The 22585-nt window shown below is 41.6% G+C and overlaps 1 protein-coding gene across 13 annotated transcripts in view; it reads right to left on the bottom strand.

Annotated features, from left to right (window-relative positions):
- DYNC1I1 (dynein cytoplasmic 1 intermediate chain 1) overlaps window positions 1–22585 on the bottom strand; it is a 181425-nt gene that overhangs the window by 57726 nt on the left and 101114 nt on the right. For all 13 annotated transcript variants that reach the window (XM_015281907.4, XM_015281909.4, XM_015281913.4 and 10 more), the window contains 3 exons: window positions 17756–17918; window positions 16531–16630; window positions 11986–12111 (listed from right to left, as the gene is read on the bottom strand). In XM_015281907.4, coding sequence (XP_015137393.1) covers window positions 11986–12111; window positions 16531–16630; window positions 17756–17918 — 389 coding nt within the window. The remainder of the gene's footprint in view (window positions 1–11985; window positions 12112–16530; window positions 16631–17755; window positions 17919–22585) is intronic.

Raw genomic sequence — 22585 nt, 5'->3', positions numbered from 1 at the left:
ATGGTTTATATTTCCATGCAGTATTATTCATGCGTGTGGATGGCAGAACAGAGATAATAAAAAAAGAGTCCATTGTAAAAAAAGAAAAAAAAGGAAGAGTTTGGTTCAGCATGTTTTGGTCAGTATTCATCATCACAGCCCTTTGCATTCCTAGAGGCTTTGTAGTGGGACGGTATTTTAAATACTATAAAATGGAAAAGAGGGCTTGAGAAGCACATGGGCATAGTTTGCCTGGCATCCTGTTATTCTGCAGACATAAAAATTAGGTGTCACTGGATAAATAAACGTCAGCTATTCCTGTGCTCTGCCATTAGTGTAATCTCAGTGGCATGGATGGTTTAAGTAGGTTAGATTCAGCCCTATGTTGGCATTGTTTTACCTAAAGAACACTTTATTTGCTCATCTAACTTGTTCAAGTCCACCCCTGTGCCTACCTCTCAGAACAGATAAAGACACTTTAAACACCTTCCAACATCTGGCCTACTGTAATTTTTATTAAGAGGAAAAAACAATACAAAACGGAAAGGTGTCCCCCAGTCTTCCAGGGGACTAGACTGCATCTTAAGTCACTGACCTCTCATACAACCGTAGCAAAGAAAACTGCTCTTGATGTCTGTCTGTCACCTCATACCTTAGCGCATTCTGTACTCTCCTCCTCACAGAGAAAGCAAAACAAATGGTCACTTGATGGCAAGTTCTGGAAATACCATAGTTGGGCTTTACAGAGCATGCAGAGACAGCAAATTCCAGCCACAGAGAACAGGAATAGAAACATGAGTTGTTCTTGAGCTGTGATGTCAACTTGGTGTTTCTATGGCAGCAGTTCCCCAAACCACGCATTCGATCAATCAAACTACGCGCAGCCAGAGATGAATTAGAAGCTAGCACAAGTGCTGCAAGAACAATTATCTACAACTCAGCCTGTGAAGCTGGGCATGGTAGTCACAGCTGCTTTTTAGAGAGCTGAAAATTAATCTCAAGTGTAGCACTCAGTCCGACTGCCCTCCCCACCCTCAATAAAGCACAGGCCACGAGCGCAGTCAGAAGGTTGAACATAGCAGACTAAGAAAACTTCAGGGCCCCAACTGAGGAAATAAGTTTGTTTAAGTCCATCTCATATCAGAAGGATGTTTATTCATGAAATTAATTGTAGACAACACTTCAAATCTCTCGTGACTTCAGTGACTCAAGAGCCCACTCATAGCCAAGCAAATTGGTAAGTGCTTTCCTAAACAGCCTTTCTTGATTAAGGACTTCAGAGAGCCACCGACCTCCCTTCAGGAGGAAGGAAGGAGGTCCTCACATTCAGCTGATCCTAGAAGAATCTGTAGAATAAGAGACAGTCAAGGCCCAGCTGACTTCTGCACAATGTCAGTTACACAGACGGGAATGGGAGCATAAAACATCAGAGACAGAATCACTCGCCTGCAAAGGCTGGAGGGCATCCCTGGAAACTGTCTAGCCCAACCCCTTGCTCAGAGCAGGGTGACCTAGTGCAGGTTCCTCAGGCTACGGGTCAATGGAGACTCTGTGACCTCTCCAGACAATCTGTGCCAGCGTTCAGTCACCCTCACAGCAAAGGAGATTTTTCTTAACACAATTTCCTTTATTTTGAGTTGTGCCTTCTGTCTCTTCTTCTGTCACTGGGTACCACTGAGAAGAGCCACCCTCTTTATTCCCCCATCAGATAGACAAATTAAGCAGATCCCCCTAAGCCTTCCTTTTCCCATGCTGAACAGCCCCAGGTCTCTCAGCTTCTCCTCACAGCTGAGATGCTCCAGTCCCTTCGTCATCTTAATGGCCATCTACTGGACTTGCTCCAGTGTGTCCATGTCTCTCTTGCTCTGGGGAGCCCCAAACTGAACAAATCTCTGTTTACTGGATCCTTCTCACTTATTAAGGATGCTGCAGGTCTTTGACTGAGTAGAGCTTTGCCTCACCCTGGAGATAGGTCACTTGATTTTTTTTCCCAGGATAAAACTATGAGGCAACTTCAGCAGGAAGCAGTAAGGGAGCAAAGGGACAACAGTATATCTTATACTACTTGTTCCTAAGCAATTGGCATTTTGTACTCTGTAGTCTGTGTCACTTGGGCAAACTTCTATCAGTTCACTGTCAAAATAATTACAGTAATCTCTTCTTATCTTTTTGATTTAATTGTAGCTTCTAGTGAAGACTGACAGGCTATTATATTTGCCCAAATCCATCACTTTCACTTCTGTATCATTTATAAGTAGTGTCACTACATAATTGGAAATAATTGAAAATTAATTAAACATTGCACATAGATATGAGGATTGAGAGACAGAGAGGCACAGATAAACAGCTATCTAGTAGAAATGCAGAACCATAGTCAAGCCTGTATTTAAGAATCAATTCAAGAACAGTTGCTTTTGCACTCTTCCTGTCTCATACAGTATATTACTGTGCCAGTTGTGATATGAGTATGGTTCTGCAGCCATAGAGCATTAGGAAGCAGCTAAGGCCACGCAGAAATACAAGACTACTTCCCATTACATGCCCTATTTGTAATACCACTTTCTCCAAACAAACCTTAGTTTCCTGAAATTTCACATCCTACTTTGCTCACTTGCAAGGTCCTGCTAGCTGGCTGAACCTTATAATGAATCACAAAAATTACTTCACACAGGCTAACCATTACTAAGAAAGGTTCACTTTTTATAACCATTATAGCGAAAGCAGATATAGCATCATTATGCAGAATAGTGTTTACACAAGAAGAATTGTTACGGAGGCCGACAGACTGCCCTATTTGCTGGTTTCCAGAAGACTCTCTACCCCACATGAAAAGTCTTCCAAGGATAATATCAGTGTCTCAGGCAGTCAGCACGTGCTTTTACTTTCCCTTTGTGGGAAGCATGGAGTGTTAATCATCATTAAATCAATGTTGCCCGAATACAAAAGTTCTTTTCAGGGAACTACTTGTCAGTCACCCAGCCGTGGGGGCAGAGGGCGGAAAGCTTGATTTTAGACCTAAGGCAGAGGACAGTCAAATCCTAGGCTGTAGTGATGGATTCGTTGGTTTGTGGGGCCTTTTACAGCACTTTAAAAGAGTAACTGTTTTATATTTTGTGCCAGGTAACACAGAAAGAGGCTTCACTCCTCACACAGAGCTCCCACAGAGACAAAAATCATGAGGTGAAATAATTTTCTTGAATTCGGACCAAATGTACTCTCCGTTGCAAGTAGCTCTCACTGCGAACGGTTGCAGAACCCAAGCAGAAAAGTCATGCCTACAGCTGTTTATCTATCATTTTCAGTGCCAACAGGGAATTGCATGTTATTTTATATCCTTTATGAAAAAAATTATGTGGAAGGATCCCTATGACTTACTGATTTCCCATCTGATACTGCATTTTTTCTGCACTCCAAACCCTTTCAATGCTGAGAGTTTCAGATATACGAGAAAAACTTTAAAATGCAATGCTCACATCGACAAAGGAAAGTTAAGTTCTTTTTCCCTTCCTTCCTCCCTTGTTCTTAAAATATTTTATGCAAAGTCATGTTAAAATGTAACCATGTCAACAGCTATTAGCCTATAAAAAACCTTCAGGAACAATTGTGGGAATTTGGTGGTATTTTTTTCCTGTGATTTGGGGATAGTGAGACAAATTTGCACTTTTATCAACAGAGTTTTGCAAAATTTTAAGTGGGATGAATAATGTAATGTGTTTAGACGCATCAATAATCTAAGCCATCTGCAAAGGAATGGTTTTGCAAATGCATCTCTTTCAGGACACTGTGGATTTTGTCACTGCTTGAGGTTTTGGCAAATCATCAATATCACTACAATTTTCTCTTATGAAACACAGTTTTTGACTGAGATACTTTTTTTTTTCTTAGCTAGCTGAAGTTTAAAAGTACTGCATGTCTAACTCTGCAGATCCAAAGTTGGGTTTTCTGCAAGTTGAATATTGCATGTTAGATACCAGTAATTTAGAAGGGTGCACAGGTCACTCCAAAAGTAATGCCTCTTATTTGTTTCCATGGAAACTACCACAAATTCCATGAGCACAATAAAACTGTTTGATAGAGCAAAAACTCAGCCATAAGCCACTATTTTTCAACACAGTCACCCCCAATAGCTATGCATTTTCACCAGCGATGAACAAGAGCCTGCATATCACACACATAAAAATCTGCACCTGTCGTATCAAGAGTGGCTAGCATGTTCTTTACATTTGGTCTGAAAGGAAGAATGCGTGAACTTCAAGAAAAGAAACAGCATATTTAAGTACAGATACATTACAAATCACTGTTTTAAAATACACCAAAAGCATAACGCTATAGATAGTAGTGACAGCATATAATTTAATCGTATGACACTGTATTCTCTCCAAAAAACCCTGAGATGCAGGAACTGCCTAAAATCTTCTATAAAGAAAAAAAAAAAAAAAGGTGTAATTTCCTAATTCTTTGATTCATAATTAAAATCTTAGTTTCAAATGAGGAAGATAATCTGTGGTAAGTATTCTGCTAAGCATGGGAACATTCTGTTGCTAGCAGACATTCTATGTATAAACAGTTCTCAGGTAATTCAGAATGTTAATTACTAATCGGGAAATTGCACCCACCTTTTGTATGAGCAGTCATGTCACAGATCGATGGGATATGGCATACAATTATGCTGTTATAATGTACACCTTGGCTTTGATGGGAGTGTTGCTTTTCAGGGTTATGCACAAGATAACAATAGATCAAAGTCATCATGGAAAAAAACCCAGCTTTGCTGAGGGGTAGGAAAGATAAAGGTGAATTGCAGGGAATGCACACAACTCCGTGCATCCAGTTTGCATCCCTTCTGTCTAAACACTGATGCTTAGCTTCTCCTCACCCTTACTATGAAAAATACCATGATTTGGTTTTGTGTGAAAATAGTCAGTTTTAGGAGAGGTTCCAATTAAAAGGCTATGTGGAAAACGTGGCATACTTTTTCTTGAGCTGCAGATGCTAGCAGCCACATGAACAGCTGTGGCATTTTAGCAATAAAGCAGCATGGGGCATTTGTTACTGGTGATCTCAGGACTGGATAAGACAGTGTGGCGCCCAGACCAGAATGTACATTTACACATTTCCAGTGCCTTTCTTTGTCCTCCTCCAGCGATGTCTCTGAGCTCAGGAGCATTCCAGAAACTGTCTCTTGTCTGTCTGCTCCTTTGTCCCCTCTACATCACTGCTGAAGGCAGCTCTCTCCTCTCACCTAGAAGCGTGAAAAGCATTTTCCAAAGACTACATTCATCTTCTGGATGCGCGGGTGTAACTTCTACTGACTCACACACAATCTCTCCACAAGTACTGGAGCACTAATCTTAGGCCAAACAATAGTTATTTTTAATCACCAAAGGCTAGAAATGGCGCAAACTCCAATCAGCTGAGGGCAGGAGGAAGAGTCCAAAAACGAAGCCTAAGAGGAAAGACATAGGCTCTTGCTTACTGAAATCCTCAAAGCACAAACCATGTGCTGTGTTTCTGTGTTCCAATCTGGACGAACGCAACAGGACAGTGAAAAAAAAAAAAAAGTTTTAAAATAAGAATAAGAGTGAATGTATCCTTCTATCACAAGCCATAGTTGAAACTGCTCTTCCCTAGTAGCAGAGTTAGAAATTCCCCCAAATTTAAATGCAAAACTGTGCACCTATGCATCTCCATGGATTATTACAGTGTGCAAATGACTACATAAACATGAGTGTAGTACCAGCACTGTGTCCTGCAGAACAGGCAAAGACGAGCTCTACTCAGCTCTACAAAGATCATCTTACCAATGGTGCACAAAGGAAAGAAACAGGAATGAAAACAAAACAATCTTTAGGTTTACAAAAAAGCCTGATTCCATTTTCCAGTGTTTTGATATGTATTACAGAAATTCTTCAACAAATTTGGGTCCTTGGGCCCCAGAGCATTTCCAGTATGAGAGTTGCCCCAACATCTTCACAATTTGACATTCAGAGGTCCACTGACCAGAGAACTTCATGCTTAGGATCACAAGGTAATTGGGTTATATAAAACCTCAGGAGATCTCCAGTCCAATCTCATGCTCAAAGCAGGGACAACTGTGAAATCAGACCAAGCTGTTTAGGGTGTTTTCCAGCCTGTATTGAAATGACAACGGTGGGGGCTGCACAACCTCTTTGGACAGCCTGCTTCAATGCTCTACTGTCCTCACAGGGAAAAAAGTTTTTCCTTGAATGGAGTCTGAACCTCTCTTTTATTCCTCATTCTTCTACACCAAATTTCAGTGGTGATTCATCAAAGCTGGGAAGAGACCACGTGTCCTCTCTTGTAAGAAACTGAGGAACTGTGCAGCTCCTCTCTGGGACTGGAAGTGCTGCTGGGTTTTTTTGGCTTGCTTGATTTTACTTGGGAAACTCTGGAAAGCTTGAGGGGAGCTTAGGGTCCATCGTTTCTTTTGTCTCTGAAGAACTGAATCCTACGTGAAACTTAGCAGGAACAAAACGAGGAAGTCCTTGTGGAAAAACACCAATTATCACCAGAAATTTTTTTCAAGTCTTCCAAGTATACTTTCTTAACAACTAAATTTTTTGTAATGCTTCTATTACTTCAAAGTTGTGGAGGGACTGACCTCTGTTTTGGCCTCCGGAGAGATGGAAACTCAAGGACAAGAGGAAAAGGAGGGTATTAGTCATACATGCTGTTACTGCAGCCTACTCCATACATGAGTCTCATGGATTTGGGCACTCAGCACCTTTAGGAGGCAGGCTGCTGGAGCAAAAAGCACATCTGAAGGAATTTATGTTGATTTTGAAAGAGCAGACAACAACAAAGGAACCAAATCAGGAAAAAAAAAGGCAACTCCGGCCAATATCTGCCACTAAATACAGCCCTTCACTTACCCCAGTGCATCTAATTCTAAGATACACATTTCTGACTCCATCCATTCAGTTGAAAAGGGAAAGACCACACTAGCATAAGCAATGAAGAGTGGTCAAACACATAACTTAATGACAGTGTATAGAAGCCACTACAAAAAAGATAGGGGAGAATGAAACATTTTGTGGCATGGCTGAGTGGCTGATTTCTGTACCCAATCCACCAATATTTTCCAAGCATGGACAGCTTTTCTTGAAATTAAAATAGAAAACACAAGCCCCATATCCCACAAAACTAAAAAAAAAAAAAAAAAAATCCTGACAGTTTAGCAGTGAGATGGAACCAACCAAGCAAATCTGACTGCATGGCATTTTAGGAAAAGGACAGAAATAGCTGCAGCTATTAAAAGTGATATACTGCTGAAATCTTTTTGTGATTATGCTAAAAGTCAATCTAACTTCTTCCTAGAACTCATAAATGCTTCCTGCTTCCTCAAATGAAAAAGCTACTTCACGTATGCTCTCCTTCCTTAAAAATACACTGAATGGAGTTACTTCTAAGTGTCAGCTTAGTACTTTTCACTGCCTTGTTGAGACATTTTGAAAGAGAAAATTAATATATGAGGAAATAATCTAGAATAAATCAATGTAGTTGTTTTTTTATTGTTGTTCTTGCTGCTGTCATTACATACGTTGTAAGAAAGCAGAACTCAACAAAGCTTCCAAACTCAAAGTAGAGTCCTCCAAATCAGAGACTAAGATTGAAAGCAGTTTATTTGCATAACACTAGCATCTATAGCTGGATTTCTCTACCTTTCCTTTCATGAAGTAACAGATGTTTGAAGCTCACATCCAGATACCTCAGCCAAATTCGATAACATCACTTCAGCTCCACAAGAAAGGAAATGTTTTGTAGCATCCTCAAGTCCCTTAGACCCACTGATTATTTATTTCCCTTTTGTCTTCCATCTCTGCAGATCAGCTCTAATCTAAAAGATAGAAAATCTGGTATAAAAGCAGTACTGTACCCTATGCTTATAGTCTCTGCTAAGAGGGAGGGTGCAAAAGATCAGACTTCAAGTAGCCTGTTTAGAGCAAAGACAGTTGGAGTTGTCATTTACCTCACTCCATCGGAGATGTTGATGCTAAATTTTAGATACTTCTTCAGGTCACTTTGACTTAGGAAGCTTAAATCACCCTACCTAGCAACATGAGCAACATTATGGGCAGAGATGACTGTACTACATAAAAACTGAGCAATTTACTACAGGTAATCCTCATAATTAATGCAGTGTAAGGTAGATTTTTTTCTTGTTGTTGCTCAGAGAAAAGACATATAAGGGACATACAAGCATTTCCTAAGAGAGTAAGACAGAAATAATACAATGCTCCTCTACCAATCAATAGTACAGAAATGATCACAACCAAAGCCAGCCTCATGCACAGCATTAATCAATACAGTATTGAGCTCATGTTGAGCTCAATATCATATCATCAATAACTCGACCATACTATTCTCATTTTTCTCACCCCCATCTAAATGCAGACGAACAGTAGCTGAGAGAAACAGTGTGAAGTACTGCTTAAAATTCTCTCACCAAACTGGGGGAGAGTCAATGTGATTTCCATGTCTTTGCTGGAATCCATTCCCTCTCTGGATACTGCCAAACCAACCCAACCAGGGCTGACTCATCCACAGGGCCTCATAAAGTACTTCTGAAAGTCTTGGTTTTTGCCTTTGGAATGCACTGCATTACACCAAGAGTTTGTGATGTTCCAGTGTGGGGGACGAGGACATCCCTGACTTTTCCCTACAAGGAAATTCCTGGTCTGCATGCTACAGTATTAAAGATAGGCTCAATTTATTCCTCAGTACCTAAGGAAAGCATTGGGCATTCATTCCTTTGGCAAATGATATCACCCTTCCACTTTGATTATGCTTCCGAGACAATATTTTTTTGCTTGCATAGGAAAACAAATGAACAAAGTGCCAATCCCTCACTCTTCCTTGCTTTCCCGTTTCAAGTCTTGTGGTAAAGAGATGTATGATGAGCTATAGAGGAAAAAATCTGTGGGACTCCCAGCTAAAATACTGGCAGCACATCACTGGGTAAAAGAGAAATACGAAAATGTAAACAAGGGCAATAACAAAATGAGTAGAAGAAAAGAAGTATTCCACAGGAGGAAAAAGTAGAAACCAGTAGGATTGCTTTGTTTAGAAAGGAATTGATAGGATTTTATATGACAATTCACACGAATTAGTGAGTAGGATAAACAAGTCCTGTTGGTCATTTCTTCCCCCTTGATACACATTAACTAAAACTGAACCCAGTACTTGTAGCACAGCATACTGTAGAGCTATGAAATTTTCTACCACCTACGCTGTACTAAGGAGCCAACAACCTAATGTGAGATTAAATTGTGCAAGAATTTCTTAACAGTAACATAATTTGTGACAACAGCTGGGATAAACATTTAGCAAATGCATCATCCCTCACATTCTAGAACTGAAATCAAATGCTTTTCTGAGTGGAGTTTGGGAAAAAAAAGTTCATCACCAGTAGATTCTGACATCATTGCCTGCCATGACTGACAGATAACTTCAATTGAAGCCCATAGCTTCTGGCAACTTTAGACAAAGGCACTGGGGAAGACAGCCCTTTGGTCTGACTGTGACAATTTCTGTGATTCTACATAAGATTACAAAAAGTCAGGAAAAGTTGAAGAAAGTGAAGAAATCCCTTGGCAATCATTGCATTTAAATCCTTGCAATATACCAGGAAAGGCAAAAAAAACATGATACTTAGTTTCAGAAATTCATCTAATGTGCACAAGAAGTCAAAATATGAAAGTTCTACCTTTTGAAGTTTAAACAACTCTTTAACTTTCCAGGGATGTTTCGCATATCTATGTCTACTGATGCCACCAGAACACCTTAGGTGAAATTTCTTGCAGAGAAATGGCTTCATAAACCATTGAAGTCTACGGTTTCAAAGAAGGGTCCTGCAGAAGTTCCTCTGCAGTCACATCTGAAATGAGTTTCTACATGTTTGTATCTCACTCTGAGTTCAAAAACTGAAAGGCAAAAGATTAGTCACAATCACAGACTTTGAGGTAAGAAAGTCTTTTTTCTCATTTTCCATCTCAATCAGTTAGCACAAAGCCTCAGACTCTGTACAAGAGACAAGTCTCATACTTTTTTTGCTTCCCTCTTTAAATAAAGTGGGTCTCCTTGACCAGTATGAGATGCAGAGGATATTCCACATATTAGAAGCCTAATTATGGTGATTCCAACATGATTCCAATTCCTAACAAATGCATAGTGCAAATTATCTGTGGACAGCTTAACCAAGAAAATAAATATTTTCCACAAACATAAGAACTGATTTCATTTCACTGAAATATGATTAATCCAGGATGTATGTGAAAGCATAGCACCACATGTGTTTCTCAAAATATACAGGCCTTAAAGCTCTCATACTAAAAAGTGAACGTGCAACTTAATGGGGGAATTAGACAGAAGCCCACCCAGGCCAAATCTTCAGCAATTACTTTGCCCTGTGTATGTTTTTCTAATGGAAAATATAGCCTGTCTCAGTGCTTTCAATTTATTGAGTCATACCTCCCCTTGTTAAAGAGTACTGACTTTTAAAACTAGACACATTTTTTAACTAACAGACTATTGTTATGCCTCTAGTCAATCTCTCCTTTGTGCACTCAGTAGGTCTACTCTGAATCTCGCAATTAACTCACAAAATCAGCCTAGTTCAAAGATTATTCTCCCCAGAACTGCAATGGGCAGTCTCTTCTCTTGAATATTTTGTCTAAAACATCAAGCTGCATGCACATCCTAGAAGAATTTGAGCACAGGATCTAAGCTAAGATCTTAAGCATTCTGAAAGAACACATCAGTCTGCTGAATATGATATCCAGAGAAATGCAAGTTCTCATTTCAAAGGTAATACACACACACACATACAAATATATATATAAATCTATATGGCATATTTTCTGAGCAGGCCTAGACTCCTTGTGAAGTTGTTTTTCAGTATAGCAAATTAGAAAAACATGCCCAGAATTAAAGGTTACTTAATCGGGTTGAAGCAGTAACTTCAATTCCAGCAACTCCCTCCCACTATGTTACATCTGATAATGTACCCAAGTCCAAACAGAAACTTAGTTCAAAAAGATGTTTGGTCCTTGAATGTAAAATGACACTTAGCTTACACAATTAGCCAGGTAATACATACCCTTCCAAGAAAAGCAATTTTTACCACAGAATAATCTGCATTTTACTAATCTCTGATTGTTAAGTTTTACTTGCTGAAACTTTTCCATATGGCTTTCCGAACGCCACTGTCCTGTATTTAATTACCACAAAAGGATATTAATAAAGAGGTTGGAAATTTGGCCCAAGTCCTGTTCCACAATTTGGACAGTTTGATGGAGAGAGAGCCAATGTCAATTGACATTTCTGTCAATATGAGGCTGTGCCACTTCACACAGAAAAGCAGTGGGAAAAGAAGAGTAAATAGACCTATGGAAATAAAACATCCAGCTATTTTTGAATTGCTCGTGGGCTTCCAAAACAGCATGGTCATAAAGTAGCGTTGAGTGAAGTGAAATACTGGTTAGCTAGCATAAGGGACAGTCAAATGGCAATTGGCGGAGTAATCCTTGTAATCGAGACAGTTTTTATCAAGCTGTAAGACGCACGCCCAGAAATGTACAGCGTACTTAAGAATTTTAAAGGCAGAACATGATATTGAGCAGAGCCAAGGCAAGGGTAGGCAGCTTGGAGTGCAAAGGATGCGAGGAAGCTAACGTGGGTGGGAAAGCATATGTTGCTGTTTGGATGAGGAAGTGGTACACCACAGTTACTTCATAAGTGCAAGGGCTTTATAAACTAAATCTAGGAACTGTTTTAAATAGACAAAGAATGACACGCAGTCCCTGACAGGCTTGCAGTATTGTTCAAGAAGGCTGGATTTCTTCTCAAAACATTGAACTGCTGCTTGTACTTTTCCCCAAAATGCTTATTTTTAACCTCAACTTCTTCATATAAACACTGGGCAGATGCACAGTGTAGTAAACTCTGTTTCATCTACCATGAAATTAATGGCTTCCTCTGTCTTACCTGACAATGGAAAACATATTCTGGTGTGGTTTTCTTGAACTTCATGTTCCATACCAGGGCTACCCCATCAGGCTCATGTGGAGCATCTTCATTATTGTTATAAGATGCAACCATCAACTCAGGGTACTAGGGAAAAAAAAAAGAGAGAGAATGAAATAAACTGGATGATGAAGAAGATATGCAAAATCAGATGAGAGAGAAATAATCTCAACCTACATATGGAATATCTGGTTTTAATTATAATACATGCTAGTTCAATCACAGTATTTAGCTACATTCTGGTTTTATATTTTACTTGTCCCTGATGTCCTTAAAGCCCCTGCTCCTTGCTCTGTATCAGTTATTCTCACATACCACAAAGCCAATGTTATTTTCTGCATATAATTCTCAGAAAAGACAACTAACAGGATATTCATAAAAGGAAGTAAAGCAAGAAATTCAGTTAAAAGGAAAAATCTGAAAGTTTGAGCAATTGTAATGTATTTGCTTAACCATTTCTTCAGAATCATCGCCTTAATTGATTTTGATGGTAAAATCAGTGTGAGGATAGCACTTATTCTGAAACTCACAATTCTTCAACATCTCAGAAAACTATTCCTCCTAATTTCAGTATGCACTCTTCCTATTCACTTATACATAGAAACAACTTGAAAGCTCTTTCAGATGATTCAAATAGCAAACAAATTTTGCTCAATTTTGAAAGACAGTGAGGTCATCTGCTAAAGCTCAGAGTGACATCCAATTCCACTGACTCAGTAAGACTATTCTGATGAGCACTCTGAAATAGACTCCTCTTTTCTAGTGCACACATTATCTACTGATGTATATAAAGAGATATGCACCACACACATATGTATTTGCCCCGTGTGTATATACATATATATACATATACATAATATCATATACCTCCTGAATTTCTGACACCCCGCATCTCTGGTAACCCCTGTCCTTCCCTCTAAATAGTACAGGTAGGGTAAAGGACCTTACGGCATGTCTGGAGAAGAGCACACGGATTCTGGCAGACCAATGATCTAACAGCCCCACTTTGTGGGACACACATCCTCCTCTTGTAAACTAGGAATGCCTTCCCTCAAAATTTCCCAATGATAATTGCAAGTCATTGTCACTGTTTTTCCCAGGTAAGTTCCTGCCAAACCATTCACCACTTCATAGGGGTACAGCACAGCTGGTAGATGTAAAGGAAGTGGGACAAAGGAACCGCCAGCGATGCTGCTGGGAGCTATGAATTCGGTCCACACCAGGCATTTTAAAAATTACAAACACTCTTTTCTATCATTACTAGTGTGGCTTGATGCCCTCTGATCTCAAAATCCATTTGGAAGAAATAATGCATACAGCTGTAACTTTTGCCATCAGCAACTCTTCCTTCCCACTTTGGGTACATTTCCATGGACAATACATCATGGAGCTGATGATTGCTCTATTCAAACTACCATTCCATGTAAGATCTGAGTCAGATCCTGGACCCATGGGTGGAAGGACCAACTGTGGCGTGTCGCCACCACAGCTGCCTCTTTCCCTTTTTGGAAGAAGGTGGTTCTGATGGGGGGTGCACCTATGTTCCACCAGAGCCTGGCTGGTGGCACTGCTTGTAAGGGCACCCAAACCTCTTCTATGAGACTTAGAACATGCACCAGAGCAACTACCTCTTCTACCTCCTCCAGAACTCAGACACCCAAAGGTGGTTTGATCCCACACAACCTCTAGGGACGCAGCTGCACCAGCCTGCCTTCCTCTGCTCCCATCCCTTCTGATATCTCTCTCTTCTCTCCCACGACAGAGATTATAACCACTGCTGGACAGCGAGTTTAGAGCTTCTCCTCTGAACCTTCTCATCCCATATTGGCCCTGGTCCAAGGAAACAGCATGTGCAGAAGGCTTTTGCCAACACATCTCATTTTTACTGAGCAGCTCAGGTACCATTTGGGCCAGTGGCTGAGCCCATGTTATTGAAGGGGCAGTTACCTCAGCAAGCAGAATCACCAAGCCCTTCACCAGCAGGAGACAGGACATGAACAGTCACGGGTACCAGTTTACAGGCACTCTGGGGTTTGTTCATGCTTCTGGAGAGTTTAGTGAGCATGTTCTGGTTGGCAGTACATCTGGCCATAAACAAACACTGACTCAAGCCCTGCTGGTCTATACACAGGTTTTGCAATCAAAGTTTGTGCAACAGTCTGGAAATACAGTTTCAGGTTTACACAGACATCAGGGTCACATTCAGCTGAGAAGTGCCAAGAAGAGGCTTTTTGAGTCTGCAAGAATAGAGCCAAGTGCACCACCATAAATCCATCAGACTGCTCCACCAACTTGCATTTACAGCTGTCCAGTCCTCACTGGGCGTTCATCTGTCCCAGGAAATTCCCCCATGGAAATGCTGCAGTATGAAAAAGCATTAATGGCTGCTGCCTGAGAGTCAAGAGGACACAGCAACAACCCTGCGGCTGTAGCTTTCCTGGCTTCAGGCAAGCTGTTACCTCCTCACACACAAAACAAGGTGATCCCATGCTCTGTTTACACTCACTCTGCCCAGCTTTTCCCTCAGTTCCTTGATGAAGGATTGAGTCAATCTTCCCTTTGCTCCACAAAGAATCAAGGGGCTGGTGGTATGAATGATCACACATGTTTAGGACCATATTTTACATGTGACTGGGAACAGAATAACTTGTTTCATCGATGCATCAAGCCCCTTTTTTTGATTAAGCTTTTATTCACCCCCAGGATGTTTTGCAGCAACACTTCTATCGCAGAACGTTGAGCAATGTATTCCGCAGTTCCCATGACTATTTGAGCTGTCCTTTGGCACACTGGACACTGCCACGGCCTGCAGTGTGTGTGAGAAGCAGAGCTAGTGGTCAGGTGAAAGGTCTCCAGCTGGCTCCAGCCCCAGCCACAATGCACACCTCAGGGCAAGTCTGTGAGGCCTCCTAGGCCACAGACGGTGCGGAGGAGCCCCAACACACGGAAGTCCCTGTAGGGTGACAGGGAGCTGAGCATGAGGAGTTAAAAGAGGGGAAGGCAGGAGGGGCCACCCTGGAACAAAGAGGTGGGAAGCAGAACATGTCTGTGTGCCCCAGGGGCTGAGCAATTACATTTGGCAGTGCTCTTCTGAGGCGGCTTTTTTTCTTGCTGCCCTGGGAATACAGTCAGAGCTGCCTGTTAGGAAAATATCAGATAAGAATTCCATGTAATTTCCAGCCCCTGAACAAGTGAACAACCTAAGATAAGTGTTTCCTCAGGCTTATATTTGATTTTTGTGGAAATCCATATGTGCTTATAGGCCACCCACATCACACCAGTGCGTACCTGCTCTTAAGCTGACATTTTGTACGATAGCAAAGGGGTAAATCCTTCATTTTGCACACAGGGCATGAACTGGGTGTCACAAACAGCCTTTGCATACATGGAGCAGGTTGCAGTGGGCTGCTGTGAGCACAGCCCCAGCCCCAGTCAGGCCTGCATGGCCTCCTTCGTGCACCCTGTGCCACCCTCCCTGAGAAGCACCCGGAGTGATAGAAGCAGCCCTGCAGCCATTTCGAGGGGAAGGCAATAGAGTTGGATACAAGAATCACCGTGTCCTGTGCTACTTATCCTCTCCCCAGTAAAAACACACCAAAGAAACAAGTCTGCTGTCCTCCTGGAGCAATTTCGTTGTATCTGTACCACGGGCCCTGAAGTAGAGACTCCCTCGTTCTCTCCCCAAGAAAACCAGCTGCTTTTCTCCACTCCAGATTGACACTTAGGATCAGGCTAACAGGAACTGAAGCACAGAGGATGAGGGCAGCTGGAGTGAAACTGGGACCAAAAAATTTGACAGGACCTGTGGTGATGTGTGCGTACTAATCCCAGCTCTCCAACAGAGTAACTAATTAACCTGGTTTCTCTACCCTGCTGATGTGGCTATATTGGTTTGGGGAAGCTGAAGCAGCTCTCCAGTCAGTTTTAGTCTGCAATATGACAGTGCTTTGCGGTGCACAGAACTTGGATACCTTCCAGGCACATTACTGCGCCCTGGGCAGCTGCAGTCTCCTCTTTCATAACTTGAAGAGAGGACCCAGAGTTTTCAGAAAGACCTCTTTATGATCTTTTCAAATTGCTCAGACACTTCTACACTTTGAGTTTTAGTACATTAAAAAAAAAAAAAAAATTGTATTCTTGTTTTCATTTTAATATATTAGTGTTTATAACTGCTCATTAAAATGAAATGCTAATTATTTAGTTATTTTTCATTAATATAATTTTAATGCTCTTGTCCAAAAACGAATTCCATGTGATGAAGGACTAGAGAGGGGAGAAAAAAAGGGGAGTAGGTAGGTGTTTTTAACCTATGGTTTTAATACAAAATCCTGACTTTGAAGATTAAGCAGCACAGGTAGAAAAAAAATTGACAAATTCACTGGTGCCTGCTACTCTTCATTATGGACAAACAACATTTGCTCGTTCTGTAAAAGTGATGCTGGCCATATTTTTTTAGGGAGAAGTTGGAAGTCATATAGAAGCATGTCTTTCAGCTTCACATCTTACCTGCAGAGACCAATCCATACAGGTGACAACACGATGCTTTGACCAATGCTCATCATAGAACTGACGGTTAAAAGAAAGGTTGGCTCCTGCTTGAACATCTCTGTGAATTCAAACAAAGTGACACTTCTTGAAGTAACAGAGTTCAAATGCTCTTAAAATCAATGCAGAAATTTCCAACAATTTTTTCTCAGACCTCTGGAAAAGTTTGCTGCCTTCAGTAATTGCTCTCACCAACAGTCTTGAAGGAGTAATGACTTTGCACTATGGAACAAATTGTACACATATTTCACCCAATCATATTTCTTAATTTCCACTGCCTTCCTGCCTTCTCTAGCAGGCTCTTTTGGGACACCCTGGGACACCCCTACCACCTTTGTCTCTCAGGACCAAGTCTGATCCTGGCACTCAGCATCTCCTTTTCTGAATCTTCCTGTCCAAGCTACAACCAAATCAATCTCCCTTCCTTTTGACTCCCCACATCTTCAAGTTACAGCATCTCCTCCCAGTCACAGAGATGGCAGATGCCTTCAGGCTCCACTGTGCCTGGCTGAAGCTCAGTGCTGGTGCACCACTGCATTCAGTTGTCATGGGGCGATGCTCTGGAACAGCCTCCTGTAACTTCAGCACAGCACATCTCCTGATTTGCCAAGAGGCTTCAGTGGATACACAGCTGCTGAAATCTGAATACTTCCCGTCACATTAGCAAGTGTTGCTTCTTGCACTCCTTATCCATTGCTGAACGTGCAATGTGTCACCTTCTGCCTTACGTGTTTAGATTGCAGACACTTTGGGAGACTGTCATTTTCATCCACACAGTGCACAGCACAGTGCAATCTGTTACTAACCTGAGGGAGCAGTATCTGCAGAAATACTAGGATTAAAGGATACAGATGTACACCTCTTAAAGTACTCATGCACAACTACATATACATTTCTGTATTTCAATTATTGTTCAATGATTCTTTCACCCAAAAACTGAAGAAGACCAACACTCTGAGTAATACTTTAAAGGAAAAACAAACAAACAACAACAACAGAGCAGTAAAGTATGAAACTGTTTTACAAAATAATTTAGACTAATAAACTGAACCAAGACTTCAAGGGGAGGTTTGAACACTTTTCTTAACTATATAAGTATTTAGTTTAGTTTCAAAATGAATGCTTCTTGGCATTGGCATTCTTTTTATAAGCTTATTTTACAAAAGCAAGCAAAACCCAAACTGACCCATCTTTCTCTTCTACATCTCTGCCACTGTAGTCAAAGAATATGTCTGAATCTTCAGCCAAAGCTCGCTCAATTACACGTATTGTCCGGTCAAAAAATATCAAGAATTCTTCTGAATGGAGAACTTGCTGCTTTTCTTCTTCTGTCAGTTCTCTGGGAGGAGCTTGGAAAATGAAAAGACATAGTTAAGAGTATGACATTTCACTCCTTTCCAAATGAATTAACATCTTCACTGAGTTTCTTTAGACATGAAAGCTTGCTGTAGCACCATCAGGGCAGAAATCAAAGCTTCACTCTTAAAATCATGACTAAGAACTTTTTAGTAGATCTAAACATGCTCCTGTATGTTACCAGAAAGTAGCACTTACATAGAAGAGATCCTATATCTTACATATTTATTATTCTGAAATGGAAAATACTTAAAGCCCCAGATAAAATAAACGCAATGTTCCTATTTCAGGAAATTGCTCTGACTGACGTTTAGGCAATACCTAGCTTGAAAAAGCAGAACACTTATGTAACAGGGGATCTGTCATAAGAGCCAAAGATAAAATAATCTGCTCAACTTATAGAACAGTTCTTTGTATTAAAAGGGCTCTCATAATCTCTCCCTCCTCTTCTTCCATTTTCTTCTTGGTATCGCTGATAAATTTTGTCTTCGGGCTTTCGTGAAGCAATGAAGTAAATAACCGAAGACTCTCTCTGAGGCAGCAAAATCTAAAGTGACCAACCAAACTCCATTTTCTCTCAGGCAGATTTATTCCTTGCAAGGCAATCCTAAGAGCCAGAGCAACAGTTACGCTGTGCCTTGGCCAGGGCTGCCTGGGACGGGTGGGAGCTGCCTCAGGCAGGACAGCCCGGTCCCTGCAAGATGGAGCTACTCCTTTCCTTTTGGCAGAGATGCCAACTCATTCATTTCAGAAGGGTATTCTCAGCATGACCCTTCATCGGAAAATTTCAGGAAGCACCAGTTTCACTTCTCCACCAGTTTAATGACCTGTTGGTAAATTACAGCTAAAACGTGAGCATTTGAGGAAAGAAAGTTGGATGCTGTTATTGCTGCGGTGCAAAATTCTGTTCTCAATTACACCAGCAGGGTCATAGTGATAATATAGCAAAGTTTTGTGTCAGTTATGCCTTTGCCAGCATGTGATTTTAAACAAGCATTTTAGTCGTATTTCAGAATCACTTATATTTCAAAAAATGCCATTAGCATCTGTACAGTTACACCAAACCAACTTTGCAACTGTGTCAAATTCCCAGCTTGGAAAGCTCTGTTGGCACCACAGGAGTTATGCTAACAGAGAACACTGTTCCAAATTCATGATTACGGACACAAACAGACAGCTTTACTGCAGAGTTACAGAAAGGGATGTAGCCCCTGCTCGCCATTCCATGCCCTGTGGCTCATGCTGGGCTTTTTGCTGACAGCTGTCCGAAGAGGCATTTGCAGGTGTTTGCCTGGATACAACTCCACCGCCAGCCCCAGGGGCGAGGATGGATCTGGAGGCACAGGAGGCAGGAGAAACACCATGGCCAGCAGTTGTGCAGTGCTCAGCTCCCCAGTTTACAAAGTATTTGCTTCTAGAGCATTCTCTGCGCTCAGCCCAGGAGAGGCTGTTATCATCACAATTAAGTTTGCCTACCCTGCTCAAAGCTTTCCCTCTAAAAGACAAAATCTCAGTCTAAATTTAGAGGGAAAGAAAAATGCGGAAGGTGGAGGAGCAATTTGGCACTCAGGAGACAAACCAGCTAAGAAGTTAAAACTTGAGCCCTGGTGGTCTCCTATGGCCTCGACCCTCTGCCTCCTGCCACCAGGTTCGTGGTCCCTGCAGAGCTCCACACATCCAGGGACAATCTCTGCCCCCCACACAGTCCCCCTGCACAGCAGAGCAACTATTACCAAGGCAGGAGCACAATTTGCCTCTAAGTGCTTTAGACAGAAGCAATGCATGTGAAAAAAAAAGAACGACTAGCAAAAAGTACAGGTTGACTTATTGCAGCATCCACTACCGAATAGTAATTGGCACTAGGGGAACTTATCTAACAAGGAAGCCTGTAATGAGGCAATATCCCACTGCTACCACTAAAGCATCGCTTTCCGAGAATCAAAGGCAATACGCATGACAATGTAGCAAAATGGCATAAAAGGGGAGCAAATAACTGCAAACGCAACTAGAAAACTCATTTTAAACTGCTCCAAATGCTGAAAATTATTCCCTAAATCAAATAGTCTCTACAGGTTGGAGATATAAATTTATTATTTGGTCATTTGCCCACCTGGACTGGCAAAGAAAATACAACAAAAAAAATCAATAGAAAGGAGATAAGCAAAAACTAAACAGCTTGGGAGCTGTGGGGTGTTCACAAGCAATGGAGACACAAATGATTGCAGTTCTACCTCAGCAAATTCTCCCTTGCAGTTAGCAGCGATCTGTGGGAGGCCAGCAGTCTATTTATTAAACCCTCTTCGGCATCAGAAACACCTTGGCTAAAGTTTGTAGGGCATAAATCAGCTTACCTCATCCACCCGACTGACACACCAGCTGCCCCCTGGCGATATTAAGCTTCATATTTTAACCTTATTTTCTTCTTTCATTCGTCTGCCTCTGAAGTTTTATTTGAGGCAATCTCTCCTTGCAAGAATGTTAACATCTTTACTTTTTCCACTGTAAAACGTTTCTGTAACTACTGTAAATACATGGAGTAGAAGCAAAAAAAAAAACAAAAAACAAAAAAACAAAAAAAACAAAAAAAACCAAAACCCAACAAAACAAAACAAAACAAAAAATACCACAAAAAAAAAAAACCCAAACATACAAGCTTGCTCTTTCAAATATGAAGATTTTCTAACTATTTATCTTACAGAGCTGCTTCCATTTTCTCCTTGTTCCTATCTGTCCATTACCTTGAATAAAATAAAAAGAATCTATGTAATTTTCTGCAATTTCTCTTCCTATCTGGAGGCTTTTGGTTACTTTGATCTCAGCTTTCAAGAGACACAGACACTCTTCAAGGAAAACTACGAGAAACATAAGTAGCTGATCAAAGTATTTCTTGTTTTGTTTTGTTACAGAGACCTATGTGGTGTGACAGTATCTCCAGAAATTCTAGGGAAGAATACAGCATTTTCCATCAAGTATCTTCTCTACCTGGAGTTAAAACCAAACACACCACATGTAACCCTCCACGTCTAACAAAGCCCAGCACAATGCTTCGCTTCCCAGTGCTGGAAGTTACGTGCTCATTGCCTGACGAGCAATGAATGCTACCAAAAAGGAAGCCCCCAACTTGGAAATAGAACTGATACAAAAGCATTTCCCTACATTGCTAGGAACTAAGCTAAAAAATGTTCCAGTCTGGTACTACTGATAGTAGTGGGACAGTGGTAAATAAAGATAACAGTGATAACAGTGCAGGATCTAATTTATAAGTATTTACAAAACACGGTTTGAGTCTTGTGGGGGAACCAAGAAGATATTTAAAAAACAGAGATAGACCCAAATTTAAATAAGTTCAATAGTAGAATATTCTTCTGCAATGTAAGCAATTGTAAAAACCTGTGAAAAATAAGTAAATTCACAAAATTCACAAAATAAGTGAAATCCATTAAAAGCAAGAAAGAAAATAAGACCAGCAAGCATAAGGGAAAGGAAGAAAGGGTGAACTAATAAAAACAGTAGAGCAGGAAGCAGCCTCGTTATGAGCACAGAGATATAACGAGAGACAGAAGGAGATTAGCAAAACCCTTTTTAAAGAGCTGTGTTATTTCTTACAGTGTGCATTTAAATCCATGTAGACTTCAGATGTGCTGACTACTGAGCACAGCAGAAATGTACGGCACGAGAACCGCAAGGTGCTGAGCAGCTCTCTGTCCCTGTCTCTTTGCAAGCCTCCTGTTTTTCTGGTGTCTCATGTTAGGCTTGATATATGCCATGTCCAAGTTTGACAGATGCCATGCCCGAGTTACGTTAGGTTTAAAACACAAGTCCCTGCACGGTGCAGTTGCTGAACATACAATGGGAGATTTGGGATTTTTTCAGTGCTAGAAAAGCACAGTGTCTGGAGCCTTGAATTCAGAGCTCTGCTGGGCAGGGCTGCTCCCACTGCAGAGGTTTGAGGGTCTGTGTCCTTGAGCACACCCACGCTGAGCTACCAGGACAGATGGACTCCCCTACCCTAGTTGTGGGATTGATGGCAGCAAAACTGTGGGATTGCAGGCTCTTACACATACCAGTAAGACTGCAGGACCAAGGCATCAGCCTGTCCTGTCTCTCCCTTCCTGATGCCACGTCCGGCAAGAGCTGGGCCATCTCCCCACCTGCACCATGAGCACACCACTGACACATGGCCCTGTGCCCATGTCCAGGGAGGGCACGACGGGTCTTTGAAGCTGCAGATCCCAGCCTCCCCCCTCACAGCCTTTCATGCTGGTTTCTGTGGATATATCCAGGGCTTCAGATAAATGCAGGTTGAGGCCCACTTTCAAGACCCAGCCCGCCCTGCTGTTCATGTGGTTTCTCCTGACACAAAGAGGCGCCTGAGGTGGAGCTCCAGAGCTCTCTGGTGGTGGAAAGCCCCATCCCACCCGATGCCACAATTTGGGACCAGGCTCTTGTTTATGTGGTCAGGAGAGGCTGGGAACGGGCAGGGCCCAGCCCAGTTCCCCAGCAGGTATCCCACACTTGGCTCTTTCCAGCACAGTGCAAGACGCGGGTGACAGCCAGCAGCCATGTGGAAGCATGACAAGGTCTTCAGGCTTCATATGCTTCCAGCAGCTCACCAGCCAGGTCCCCACCTCCCACCCCCACTCTGTGGGGCTACTGCTCT

This window comes from Gallus gallus, chromosome 2 (genome assembly GCF_016699485.2).
Source record: "Gallus gallus isolate bGalGal1 chromosome 2, bGalGal1.mat.broiler.GRCg7b, whole genome shotgun sequence".
Taxonomy (NCBI): Eukaryota; Metazoa; Chordata; class Aves; order Galliformes; family Phasianidae; genus Gallus; species Gallus gallus.
This window is presented reverse-complemented; position numbering and strand designations above follow the sequence as displayed.